Raw genomic sequence first — 14,844 nt, 5'->3', positions numbered from 1 at the left:
TGAGACAGAGTTTCACTCCTGTTGCCCAGGCTGGAGTTCAATGGCATGATCTTGGCTCACCACAACCTCTGCCTCCTGGGTTCAAGTGATTCTCCTGTTTCAGCCTCCGAAGTAGCTGGGACTACAGGCATACGCCACCCTCCCTCGCTAATTTTTGTATTTGTCTTTTTTTGGTAGAGATGGGGTTTCTCCATGTTAATCAGACTGGTCTCAAACTCCCAACCTCAGGTGATCCACCCGCCTCAGCCTCCCAAAGTGCTGGGCTTATTTCAGGCATGAGCCACCACGCCTGGCCAAATTGATATAATATTTTTAATCTCTGTATGATTTGTATTGTCTCAGTAGTTGTGTTCTTTTTCCAGTGTTTTCTGTTTTGGATTTTATTTTCCCCCTGCTTTCCTTCCTTCTTTCGGCTGGTTATTTGTTCGCTTTTAAAGTTCTCAAGCACAGACTTCTTTCATACGGCTTCGGATACTGGCTTACGCGTATGAAAATGTCTATAACACGTCGCTCCTCCCGTCCTCTGTCTGGTGGTCCCTTTTAAGCTTGTTGTTTGGGTTGCTTTGTTTTTTTCATTCTCACGTTCCCTTTGGACCCAGGCACTATTTTATAACGCCCATGCCTTTGGTATGTTTTATTCTGTTCGATTGATTATTCCTTGTTTTATTATATTGCACTGTAAGAAAATGGCACAAGGAGCTTATCCCCTTTCAGGACCTAATAACTGTGGTCAGTTTTGCATATTACACAGGCAGAGTTGGAGAGCAAATATTTTCCTTTTTCTGCCCCTACATTCTCTATAGATAGCAAATGACAACTTTTTTTTTTTTTGGAGACAGAGTCTCACTCTGTCGCCCAGGCTGGAGTGCAGTGAGGCGGTCTCGGCTCACTGCAACCTCTGCCACCTGGGTTCAAAAGATTCTCCTGCCTCAGCCTCCTGAGTAGCTGGGATTACAGGCACACACCACCACACCCAGCCAATTCTTGTATTTTTAGTGGAGACAGGGGTTTCACCATGTTGATCAGGCTGGTCTCAAACTCTTTACCTTGTGATCCACCAGCCTCGGCCTCTGAAACTGCTGGGATTACAGGCGTGAGTCACCATGCCTGGCGATGACTAATTTGTTATTCAAACATATTAATTATTCCTGTTACAATATTTCAATGGCGCTTTCCTTGATGGCCCTTCATATCTTTTAAGTATACTTGGGTGTCTTTTTATAAACAAGTATGTAAATTAGCAAGTAGCTGAAATACTCTCTTGACACCGGCAGCTGTCTCTAACCACAACAAGTCACCTTGCCTTTCTTGAGAAAAGAATGGTCTCTGCACCTGCATATACCTCTTTATTTCTTATTTACTCCTCATTCCAATAAATCGACACCCTGGAAGCCCTCAGTTTTCTGTGACATTGTTCCAGGAACTGCCACCAGTTTCCCGTTGATGTCCTTAAGAGATGGCTTTTCATCTTCCATCTATTTGCGGTCACTGCAGCATCTGACACTGTAAACTGTCTTTTCCAGAAGTTTTCTTGGATGTTAGGACAATATTCCTGGTTTGCCTTCCATTGCTCAGTTGTTCTCAGTTTCCTTTGCAGGAATGTCTGCTGCTGCTCGTCTCTTAGACACAGGTGTCCCCATGGTTTCCATCCTTGCCAGACTTTGCTTCTCACCCCATGTGCTCTTCAGGGCTCAGGGCTGGCATCCAGTCACTTTGCACCTGTGAAGCTACTCTCGTTGTTAACATAATGCAGTATTTCTGTATCTGGTGTGAAGAAACCTCTACTCTGAGCCAACCAAATAGCTTCCACCTACAGCCCAACCATAGGTCCAGGCTCTCTGGACCTTCCATGTTCCAGTAACTAAAGGAGTAGCACTTGGCAGGCGTGTCTACTCTGATCACCGAGGGTCTGTCCCATGGCCTTGTTAATATTTTTAGTAGGATACCTGCATCAGTCCCCATGACTATAACTAATACCTGTATCATGATAATATCCTACTCTATAGTTTCCATTTAGGACTATCTCTTGAGAGTAATATTTAAGCTCAATCCAGCCATCATGTAAGGAGTACCTCCTTTAAGGCAAACTGTGCTGTATGCTGGCCATTGAGAAGAAGACACAGTCTTCATTGATTCATTCATGCAACAATATGTATTGAGTACTATTATGTATGAAGCACTGTGCTCCATGCTAAAATACACCCGCACACAATACAAAGTGGCTTCTAATGTCATGAACCTTCCATCTATTGAGTAGGGTGAGATTATTAGATGTTTAATTTTATTTTTGGCCCAGGCATGGTGGCTCATACCTATAATCCCAGCACTTTGGGAGGCTGAGGTGGGCAGATCATCTGGGGTCAGGAGTTCGAGACCAGCCTGGCCAACATGATGAAACCCTGTCTCTATTAAAAATACAAAAATTAGCCAGATGTGGTCGTGCACATCTGTAATCCCAGCTACACAGGAGGCTGAGGCACGAGAATTGCTGGAACCTGGGAGGTGGAGGTTGCAGTGAGCCAAGATTGTGCCACTGCACTCCAGCCTGGGTGACAGAGCGAGACTCTGTCTCAAAAAAAATATTTTTGATAAATGCAATAGAGAAATACAGAGCATGACTGGACCCTATAAAAGGAGAACCTAGCCTTCTCTTGGGGGATACATATGTCTTAGATGGCTTCCCTGAAGAACTCACATTTAAGTTACATGTAAAGGATAAAATGTATTTTATTTATTTAACAAGTTCTGATATCTGACATGCACTGCTCTAAAAACTTACAGATATTAACTCATTTAATCATCATAACAAACCTGTAAAGTAAGTACCACCATTACCTCTGACTTACAGTGGAGAAGCTGAGCCACAGAGAGGTTGAGTAACTTGCCCAAATTCACAGAACTAATAAGCACCGTGCTCCCAACCTGTTGCTTCACGCCTCATGCCGTCTACTCAACTTCAGGTCCTGAGACCCGACCAGCTTAGTACTACCCTGTTTCTAAGTCACTTCTGTCTGAGGCTGCAATGTATTGGAAGCCTCCAATGCTCTAAATTTTTTTTTAGTTGCCCTGAACTCAGTGGCTCGTGGAAGGTGATGGTTTATGGACGCCCACAAAGCTACAGGCTCACTTCCAGTCTCTGAATGGTTCTCATACCTGAGCTTCAACATTGCATTTCGGTTTTCCTGGCAAAGCAGAGGCTGGCCTCAAACAGCCCCTAACAATCTGCAGGTCCACCCGACCTCCACCACACCTGCACTCCATCCTGCTATCCCCAGATGTTGGCAAGGTGTGTTGCTCTGGGAACCAGGGCCCTGCCCTGCATTTCAAAGAAGAGAAGCCCTTTTCTCTGCCTCTTCCCCAGACTGAACTTCTTAGATGTCAATGCCAATTTAGACTCCACCCAAGATTGCTAACTCCTTGGATGCTGTGATGTGAAAACAAACCACGTGTTCTGTAATAGAGAAATAGTCAAGCAAATTCTCAAACACCTGCCCAAGGGAGAATTAGGCAAGTCACTCAGCACTCTCCTCACTCTCTGCCTGGAACACTCCAGTGCCTCTGTGGGTTCCCCTTGGCCCGTGTGCCCAGAATTTTTATTCCCAAGAGTTTTAGGCATCAGGCAGCCATTATCATAGTGGCAGTCAGCTATTGCCATAATGCTGCTTTGTACTAAACTACCTCAAAACTGAGTGGTTGAGAACAATAAGCATTTACTTTTTCCTTTCATCTGTCCATGATTGGCCAAAGTGGCTCTGCCTCAGAATGCAGGTTGTTGGGCTCGGCTCTAGTCTCTGAATTTGGTTCGGATCTGATTATCATTCTAGAAGCAGCAGTGACTCAGCATATTCTTCTCACGCTGAATGGCAGGAATTCCAAAGTCAAGCCACACCACACAGCACGTTTACACCTCCGCATGCATGATGTGTGCTCACGATCCGTGGGCCAAATGTGTGGAACAGAGAAGCCCAAATTCAGTGGGTCAGGGAAATGTGCTGTGCCCCAAGGTGAGGGACAAGGAGTGAGCTGTTTATTGAATAAGATAGCAGTCTATCACACCAAGCTTCCGGAATGACCAACTAAGTGGATGGAGGTCTTATTTACCGAGCAAATAAAACTGGTGTCAGCCAGTCAGAATGGCTGTTACTAAAAAGTCAAAAAATAACAGATGCTGGCGAGGCTGTGGAGAGAAGGGAATGCTTATACCCTTCTCTGGGAGTGTAAATTTGTTCAATCATTGTGGAAAGCAGTTTGGAGATTTCTCAAAGAGTTTAAAACAGAACGACCACTTGACCCAGCAATCCTATTACTGGGTATATACCCAAAGGAATATACATTGTTCTGCCATAAAGACACATGCATGCATAGGTTAACTGCAGCACTTTCTGCAATAACAAAGACATGGAATCAACCTAAAAGCCCATCAACAGTGGACTGGGGCCGGGTGCGGTGGCTCACCCCTCTAATCCCAGCACTTTGGAAGGCCAAGGTGAGCAGATCACTTGAGGTCAGGAGTTCAAGACCAGCCTGGCCAGCATGGTGAAACCCCATCTCTACTAAAATTACAAAAATTAGCTGGGTATGGCGGCATGTGCCTGTAATTCAAGCTACTTAACAGGCTGAGGCACGAGAATCGCTTAAACCCGGATGGTGGAGGTTGCAGTGACTGGAGATTGTATCACTGTACTCCAGCCTGGACAACAGAGCAAGACTCAGTCTTAAAAAAAAAAAAAAAAAAATTAAAAAAAAAAACAACAGTGGGCAGGGCGCAGTGGCTCACGCCTATAATCCTAGCACTTTGGGAGGCCAAGGTGGGTGGATCACCTGAGGTCAGGAGTTCAAGACCAGCCTGGCCATCAGGGTGAAACCCCATCTTAAAAAAAAAAAAAACAGTGGACTGGATCAAGAAAATGTGGTACATATACACCATGGAATACTATACAGCCATTTAAAAAGAATTATCCTAAGCAAATTAACACAGGAACAGAAAACCAAATACTGCATATTCTCATTCATAAGTGAGAGCTAAACATTTCACATGGACACCAAGCAGGGAACAACAGATACTGGGGCCTTCTTGAGGGTGGATTGTGGGAGGGTGAGGATAAACAACTGCCTGTTGAGTACTATGCTCATTACCTGGGAGATGAAATAATCTGTACTCCAAACCCCCAGACATGCAATTTACACATGTAGCACACCTGCACATGTCCCCTTGAACTGAAAACAAAAGTTGGAAAGAAAAAAAAAAACTGGTGTTAGGAGGAAAATGCTCCTTCATGTATCAGTTAGCTTTGCTGTATAACAAACTATCCCCAAACACGGTGCCTTAAAACAGCAAGCAGTGGCTATTTCTCATAATCCATTGTATCGCTAAAGTGCTGCTTCTGGGCTTAGCCAGAATGTCTGAGTTGTGCTAGTGTGAGAACGACTCATGGAGTGGTTAGAAACAAAAGCGTTATGTCCAGTACACTGTAAGATGGGAAATCAGGTGCACAAGATTTCTATCATAAGCATGTTCTTCGTGGTATTATTTCTAATAAAATCAGAAGCTACCGAAATGTCCAAACAACATAAGACTTGGAAAATAATTTCACACAATATCAAGTGAAAAAAAGCAAGTTATCTTAATGTTGTATGTCTTTGTGTGTTTACATACGTACCTGGGCTAATACTGACTCACTCAGAATGTTAGGACAAGAAGTGAATGATGTCTTCTGTGCTTTCCTATATTTGCCAAGTTTTCCATGGCTGTATTTTACTTTCGTGTAGGAAAATGAATAGTTATTAAAGGTGAGCAATATAAGGAGTTGTAGGTATGGAAAAAGCTGAATAATTGAATTCAGTCATGATCAGCACTTCTCTCGTTTCTTGCCTACATCCAGCGATTCCTGTAGGTAATTATGAGAGCGGCAGAACCCCTTGGGCTTCATTGCTGGCTCTCAGTCAGGCTTTCTAAATTCGAACCTTGCACTCTGCCGTGTAACTTCTGGGTCATGGGTAAGCTTCTTAACCAATCTGTGTGTTAGTTTCCCCATCTGTAGAATGGGGATAATCACAGAATCTGCATTATAAGGCTGTTGTGAGATTTAAATAAGAAACTTAGCCTTTATTATGGTTTTTTATGGTTTTGTTTGTTTGTTTGTTTGTTTGAGATGGAGTCTTGCTATGTCACCCAGGCTAGAGTGCAGTGGTGCGATCTCAGTTCACTGCAATCTCCACCTCCCAGGTTCAAGCGATTCTTCTGGTTCAGCCTCCTGAGTAGCTGGGATTACAGGCATGCACCACCCCACCTGGCTAATTTTTGTATTTTTAGTAGAGACAGGGTTTCATCATGTTGGCCAGGCTGATCTCGAACTCCTGACCTCAGGTGATCTGCCCACCTTGGCCTCCCAAAGTGCTGGGATTACAGATGTGAGCCACCGCGCCCGGCCATTGTTTGTTTAAAAAATCCAGCAGTTGCCTGTTACTAGCAATAATGCATTCATGTGTTTTTTGTTCTTCTTATGCCTAGATCTGGATGTGTGGAGGCCAACTCTTTATAATCCCCTGCTCTTGCGTAGGACGTATCAGTAAGAAGCAAACTGGAAAAGCTTCTACGCTCATCAATGCTGTGACATGTAACTACCTAAGACTGGTGCACGTTTGGCTGGATGAATATAAGGTGGGAAACACATCCTTGACTTGGAAAATGCACTTAAGCCCAGAGCAGGACGTGTTCTGAGGAAGCCTGCCGCTGCCTTTCCAGATACAGTGTTTGTCCTGGATGTCATTATCCTAAGCAAATTAACATAGGAATAGAAAACCAAGTACTGCATCTTCTCATAAGTGAGAGCTAAACATTGTACACGGACACAAAGTAGGGAACAACAGATACTGGGGCCTTCTTGAGGGTGGATTGTGGGAGGGTGAGGATAAACAACTGCCTGTTGATAGGTATTGATAGTTGTTCTTTTCTCTGTTTTTCTTGAATTAATAGCACCCCTCCAACCCCTCATCGACCCATCCCCAACCCCATTCTCACTCCATCCTAAGCTGCTACTCTTGCACCTCATTATTTTTGTTTTAATTTCTGGGAAAACTCGAGTTTCTTAGAAGTAAATCAACCAGCATGGGCAGTCTTTTTTATGGGGTGCTGGATCTATTCCCTCCGTTCGCACCCCCAGGGAATTGCCCCACACCTGAAGCAAACAGCTTCCCCTTCTCCCGGCCCCGGCCCCACTTGCAACTCTTTGTTGTTTGTTTGTTTGTTTTGTTTTGTTTTTGAGATGGAGTCTCGCTCTGTCACCGGGCTGGAGTACAGTGGCACCATCTCAGCTCACCCTAACCTCTGCCTCCTGGGTTCAGGCGATTCTCCTGCCTCAGCCTCCCGAGTAGCTGGGACTACTGTCTATGACTGTGTATATCCTGGTCTTCATCTTATGTTTCTCTAATTGAGAACACACTTTAATTATGAAGACAATACCTTCCATTTCTTTTGTAATTCAAGAAATGTGAATTAAAACTTCAAAGAACTATTTCGACACTGCCTCTTAGATTGGCAGAATTTTAAAAGTCTGACAGGCCCGGCTGGGCATGGTGTCTCATGCCTGTAATCCCAGCACTTTGGGAGGCCCAGGTAAGCAGATCACCTGAGGTCGGGAGTTCAAGACCAGCCTGGTCAATATGGTGAAACCCCATCTCTACTATAAATACAAAATTAGCTGGGCTTGGTGGTGCATGCCTGTAATCCCAGCTACTCGGGAGGCTGAAGCAGGAGAATCCCTTGAACCCAGGAGGTGAAAGTTGCAGTGAACTGAGATAGCACCATTGCACTCTAGCCTGGGCAACAAGAGCAAAACTCCATCTCAAAAATAAAAAACAACAAAGTCTGATAGGCCCAAGTGTCGGTGAGCAATAGGAACTCTCAGCCCTCGCTTATGGGAGTGTTGACTTTTACAAAATTGCATCTGAAAACAGCTTGGCAGCATCTACTAAAGATATGAATACCTTGTGATTCAGCAGTTGCGCTCATGCATACGCTACAGAAGGGCGTGCTGTTGTGCACCAGGACACATGAACAAGGAGACTGATAAGCAGCATTTTTTGTTTTAGCCAAAACTTAGTACAATAACAATACCAATACTCATCAAGAGTAGAGTGAATAAATGTGATATATTTAGTTGCTGTAATCCTATACAGCAATGAAAATTAACTGGGCTGGGCACGGTGGTTCACATGTATAATCCCAGCACTTTGGGAGACCAAGGTGGGTGGATCACCTGAGGTCAGGAGTTCAAGACCAGCCTGGCCAACATGGCGAAACCCCATCTCTACTAAAAATTTTTTTTTTAAATTAGCTGGGCATAGTGGCGGGCACCTGTAATCCCAGCTATTCAGGAAGCTGAGGCTGGAGAATTCCTTGAACCCGGGAGGTGGAGGTTGCAGTGAGCCGAAATCACACCACTGCACTCCAGTCTGGGCTACAAGAGTGAAACTCTGTCTCAAAAAAAAAGAAAACTAACCAACTATATTGTATAGTCATGTCTCACTTAACAAAGGGAATATATTATGAGAAATCATCATTAGGTGATTTCATTGTTGTGGGACCATCACGGAGTGTACCTACACAAACCTGGACGATACAGCCCACTACACACCTTGGCTATTGGTATGGCCCATTGCTCCTGGGCTACAAACCTGCATGGCATGTGACTCTACTGAACACTGTAGGCAGTTGTAACCCAGTGGTAAGTATTTGTGTATGTAAATATATCTAAATAAAAGGTACAGTAAAAATATGGTATTATAATCTTATGGGCCCACCATTATGTACAGGTCAGGCATTGACTGAAACGTCATTACATGGTGCATGACTCTACCTACAAGAGCATAGGTAAATTTCAGAGACGTAATGGTGAATGAAAGCAGCCAAACACAACAGAACTTATACTCTATTATTTCCTTCCTGTAAAGGTCAAATGGGTAAAATTAAACCATATAATCTGTGCACGAATAATCAGATATCAAAGTTAGAATGAAAAGAAATGAATACATAATCAAGATAGCGTTTAAAACTAAGGAAAAGGGTTATGATCAGGAAAGAAAAGGCAGGGAGCTTTCAAGTTGTCTTTCAAAATCAGAACATATAAACATATCTCATTCTCTTAAATAGTTCCTTTGGACTGGGCGCTGTGGCTCATGCCTATAATCCCAGCACTTTGGGAGGCCAAGGTGGGCAGATCACCTGAGGCCAGGCGTTCAAGACCAGCCTGACTAATATGGAGAAACCCCATCTCTACTAAAAATACAAAAATTAGCCAGGCATGGTGGCGCATGCCTTTAATCCCAGCTACTCAGGAGGCTGAGGCAGGAGAATCAATTAAATCCAGGAGGCAGAGGTTGTGGTAAGCTGAATCGCACCATTGCACTCCAGCCTGGGCAACAAGAGTGAAACTCCATCTCAAAAAAAAAAAAAGTTCCTTTGACTGGATCTACCAAAATTGATCCCATTAATAAATAGTACCAGTTGATAAGCATTCTGATTTCTCCAGCTTTTTGTTATTTTCTTGACAATCCTGAAATTAGAATTCTTTTTTCTTTTTTTTTGAGACAGAGTCTCACTCTTTCGCCTAGGCTGGAATGCAGTGGTGTGATCTCGGCTCACTGTAACCTCTGCCTCCCAGGTTCGGGCAATTCTCCTGCCTCAGCCTTCCCGAGTAGCTGGGCCTACAAGCACGTGCCATCATACCCAGCTAATTTTTTTATATTTTTAGTAGAGATGTGGTTACACCATATTGGCCAGGCTGGTCTCGAACTCCTGACATCATGATCCACCTGCCTCGGCCTCCCAAGGTGCTGGGATTACACGCATGAGCCACTGCGCTGAGCCTTGAAATGAGAATTATTGACATACTTCTTTTTGCATATTTGTGCAAATATATCTTTGAAATAAATTTAAGACATGAACTTGCTGGGGCAAGAGTTAGTGCATTTTAAATCCTGATGGGGTAATATCCAAATGGTCACTGTTTCATCATCTATGCTGCCATCAAATGTATATGAATGTGCCTGTCTCCTCATATTGGTTATAATTGAACTGTTTGTTTCTTTTAATCAAATAGGTTAAAAAGCATCTCATTGTTTAAGATTGTATTTCATTATGACAGATCTTGAGCTTATTTTCATGTCTGTTGATTTTTTTTCTGTGAACGCTTCTCATGGATCTAGATGGTTGAATTGAACGTAGCTATTTCTGGATGGTTTGCTGAATTTCACGAAGCATATAGTGCCAAAAAGTTCACTTAAAGGCGTATGATGTTAAGTGTAAAAATCAGTGGATTGCATAATACAGCACGTTGGGAAATGTCGTGACTGGCTGGGATAAGAGAGGGCTCTGGACAGGGAGATGTGCCTGAGGTTATCCAAGCTGTCTCGTCTCCAGAATGATGGCCTCCTCCACCTGCAGCCTCGTCCCCTGCACCAATCCACCCTGGGGATTAGGGGTGGTAGAACACCATGGCAAGGACCTACAGTGGTCATGGATCCCCTGGGAGAATCCAACATGGCATGTCCATAATACATTAATTTGGACTAGCAAACTTCTCTTATTCAACACTATTACTATCCTGTATGCCAGGGCCTAGGAAAACACAGACAAAAACAAAAGGGTTCTGCCTTATAAGGCTTCAGTCTACTTAGAATACCTTTTTCAACATGGGGCCAACAGAGACCACTAGACATTCATTCTTGGGGCTTCCTTAAGTCAGAGCACACAAAAAACTAACCAAGTGCGGTGACAATAATGACCACCTCAGATGTGACACTTAGTACGTGTCAGCCATGCTCGCCCAGGGCTTTGCATGTACATATTACACTGTTCAACCCTCACAACCCCTTTGCAAGGGGAGGACTTGCCCAAGGCCACACAGACACAGAATGGCAGAGCCAGACTTTGAGCCCAGCCTGTCCTCCTGCAGGGTCCATTCTCCCTTAACTCCTACATCACCCTCCATTTCCGAAAAGACAAACATACTGATCAGGACCAGCGAGTAAGGGGATCTGTCCTTGAGTATTGTCGAAAAAACAGGAGACGGGGGATACCACAATAGATGGCTGGGATTCTTTGGCTCCTGAGAAGCAGGACCCAGTCTTCCTGGATCCTGCTATGCCACTCAGGGTGCCGTGGCACGTGCTGTGAACGTGGCCTGTGTGGGTGAATCCGAGGCTCAGAGTATGTCTCTGCCTTCATTCCCTGGACAGAGAAAAATTGGGATCTGGAGGGCTTTTTTAGTTCACATGATGAAAACATATGCATCTATGTTAAATATAATCATTTGATCACCAAAGATTTGTTTGGTTTCATGTAATGACTGACCGTATATTTTCATTTAGGAGCAGTTTTTCCTTCAAAAACTTGGTCTGAAATATATGACCTATGGAAACATTAGTGAGCGTGTTGAGTTAAGGAAACGACTGGGCTGCAAGTCATTTCAGTGGTATTTGGATAATGTCTTCCCAGAGTTGGAGGCATCCGTGGGCAGCTCCTGAAAGGAAAACAAATCACTATCATCAATAAAGGGCTAAAAGTCTCCTGGTTGTTCAATACAGTGGAACAAGAGTGTATGTTTGGAACATCGTGGAATTATGTGAAATGCAATTAAAGAAATATGACCAGAGTGGTCTAGGATGTGCCTTTATTTCCCCCTTTAATGAATATTCTTAATACTTTGTTACTCAGCTGCTACTGAATTTCTGAGGTGACAAGATCTTGAACATTAGAAATGTAAGTGGTCCCACAGTTAAGACTCTATCATACAGCTGACTGAGGTAAAACACGTTTGTTTACCACCCCCACCTGGCCCTGGTAGGGATGATAGGGACTGCTTTCCCTCTGCCAACCTAGCTTCTGCCTCAGACAGACAATCTGTCTCGGTTGCCTTCTTAGGAAGACGTTCACAAGAACCATGCTTGGTGCGCAGTGACTTTGGCTGAGCTGCAGCAGCTCCTTTGTTCCTGCCAGGGTAGATTCTGGTACTGACACCTTGCTCAGCTGTGTTCCTGAACGTCTGCTGTCCAGTCCACTTGCCTGGGTGTCTGGCCAGATCTCCAGGCCAGCTTCCCCATCTGTCCCTGCCAGCTGTTCCATCATCTGGAGATACTCCCTCTTCCCTGCTTCTGATTTTGCCTTTTTCATGTCTGTCTCCTCCTGTGGCTCTGGCCTCCAGCCCTCCAGACACTCCTTGACTCTTGGTAAACTGTTTAGCTGGGATCAAGGAAGAAGCAGCTGGGTGCCTTGTCTGTCCTGTGTAAACACATTCCCAGATGTCCAAAATGCTGCTTTTGCATCTTTGGGGTTAGACACATCACTGTTGGGTTCACCCTGGTGATGGTGGCTAGGAAGGTGAAAGACACTGAATTCAGAAAGACAGATAATGAGAGAAGAAACGCATTGAAAGGGGCAAAAAAAAAAAAAAAAAGTGGAAGAGAATAGCCTCTGCTGGAAAGAAGATAAGCTAGTTTTTACAGCAGAAAAACAATTTGACTCATCTATTGAGCTCATTCAATCAACAATGAGTGTTTGCTTGGGGCCAGGTATTCTAGTTGCTGGTATGCAGCAAGGAATGAGGTTATTTTGGGTATTTTTTTTTTTTGAGCTATTAGATACAACGCAAATAACCTCTTTTTTTTTTTTTTTTTTTTTTTGGAGACAGAGTTCACTCTTGTCACCCAGGCTGGAGTGCCATGGTGCGATCTCAGCTCACTGCAACCTCTGTCTCCCAGGTTCAAGCGATTCTCCTGCCTCAGCCTCCTGAGTAGCTGGGATTGCAGGTGTTCACCACCATGCCCACCTAATTTTTGCATTTTTAGTAGAGACGTGGTTTCACTATATTGGTCAGGCTGGTCTTGAACTCCTGGCCTCAGGTGATCCACCTGCCTCAGCCTCCCAAGGTGCTGGCATTACAGGTGTGTGCCACTGTGACTGGCCACAAGTAACTTCTTTATACTTATCTATTTAGCAAAATACTGTATAAAATCTATTGCTAGACAGACATGGGGCTGATCTATTACAGTCAGCCCACTTGACAGATCCTTTAAAAGGTTGATCTGGCAGCACAAACAGGCACCACACTGTGATCGTATTCTTGGCCCGTATATTATTTATATCTTTCCTGGCTCGATAAAGTCACTAAAAATTAATCATAATAAACCCATGAGTCTACTAAAATTATGATAAAATGCAAAATAGAAGCCAGGTGCAGTGGCTGACACCTGTAATCCCAGCACTTTGGGAGGCTGAGGCAGGTCAATCACTTGAGGTCAGGAGTTCAAGACCAGCCTGGGCAATATGATGAAACCCCAGTTTTGTATTAAAAATACAAAAATTAGCCAGACGTGGTGGCATGCACTGTAATCCCAGCTACTCGGGAGGCTGAGGCACAAGAATCATTTAAACATGGGAGGTGGAGGTTGCAGTGAGCTGAAATTAAGATTGCACCACTGTACTCCAGCCTGGGTGACAGAGAGAGACTCTGTCTCAAAAAAAAAAAAAAAAAAAAAAAAAAAAGAAATCCTGTAGCTGAAGAAAAAAAGAGAATTATAGTAGTATAAATATGAAATATCTTCTCAAAGTAACAGCTTTTTTTCTAGTGTTGAAATTTGAGAATATATATGTAATATATAATTATTATATGTAATATATAATGTTAGATATACTGAACCCCAAGTTTCTCTTCAAAGAATCAGTGTGTCAGCATGCTCAGCTCTCTTATTCTTTAATTCCCTATTTTAAAGTTTAACTTCCTTGTAGTTTCAGTAAACAACATTTTCCACCAGTTCTAATCAGTAGTTCACATCTGTTCCCCTGGTCCCCTACTCCGTCCTGACTCATCCCAGTCACCTGCTCTGGTCACCTGCTCTGGTCATCTGTTCTGGTCACCTGCTCCAGTCACCTACTTTGACCTGAGGTACCCCTGGTCACTTGCTCTAACCTGTTCCGTAACTGTCCTTCCTGCCAAACTACCTACCCCGCCACTCCGGCTCATACCCCTGCTCTCTTTAAAATAGCCAATAGGAATTAGCCTAGACTGTGCCGTCTAACCCTAGCCAATAGAAGAATGACACAGCAGTAGGGCCTACCTCCATCAGGAATAAGAACCCCTTCCTCTCCCTTGTCCATGTACACACTTGCCATTGTTCCATCTGTGAGCCACACCCTTCTATACAAGTAAATTGCCTTGCTGAGGAAATTTATATCTGAGTGCTACTTCTTTTGTGGCACTGAAAATTTTACTTATAACAATAATTATATATATGATATATATGTAACATTGAGAAGTATATATTTTTTCTGGTAAGCATAAAGAATGGATGCTGTAAATATCAGCTTTGCCAAAAGCAAAAGACAGAAGTGTTCTCTTTTGTCAAAAGCCATGGGCCTAATATTAAGTCTTAGTTTTGTAATGTAATTTAGTTTAGGTACTAGATGACACAGATAAGTCCTAGGAATTGTTTAGCACATCCCTTGGATGGTATCTTCTTAAATATTGCTTCCGTTGACCCTAAAATAGAAAACAAATCAGAACTAATATCCAAATATTTGGTGTGATTAAAGGGAAATTGATACTTGCCTATACATGGCAGTTTTTTGTTTTTGTGTGGCAATTTAAAAATCTGATTTGTATTCTGAAGCTAGTTGAAAAGTATCTGGTAACCTGTAGAGAACCAGCCCCCACACACCACCCGTGGGTACCCTGAGTTCAGTGGCAACAAAGGAATGAGAAAAAGATTAAGAATGAAAGTGGGACGGGGGGCCATCACTTGTACTGGAGGCAGTGAAGGCCCTGAGCTTAGGTTCTCCACAGTATT

The 14,844-nt window shown here is 43.5% G+C and overlaps 1 protein-coding gene across 1 annotated transcript in view; it reads left to right on the top strand.

Moving 5' to 3' along the window:
* Nucleotides 1-11,634, top strand: part of GALNTL5 (polypeptide N-acetylgalactosaminyltransferase like 5) — a 45,827-nt gene extending 34,193 nt beyond the window's left edge. Inside the window, 2 exon segments of the mRNA XM_064380558.1 lie at nt 6,512-6,661; nt 11,371-11,634. Coding sequence (XP_064236628.1) covers nt 6,512-6,661; nt 11,371-11,526 — 306 coding nt within the window. The 3' untranslated portion in view covers nt 11,527-11,634.
* The last annotated feature ends 3,210 nt before the right edge of the window (nt 11,635-14,844 follow it).

Source organism: Aotus nancymaae, unplaced genomic scaffold (genome assembly GCF_030222135.1).
Source record: "Aotus nancymaae isolate 86718 unplaced genomic scaffold, 86718_ANA_hifiasm-v0.15.2.pri h1tg000002l, whole genome shotgun sequence".
Lineage (NCBI taxonomy): Eukaryota > Metazoa > Chordata > Mammalia > Primates > Aotidae > Aotus > Aotus nancymaae.
This window is presented reverse-complemented; position numbering and strand designations above follow the sequence as displayed.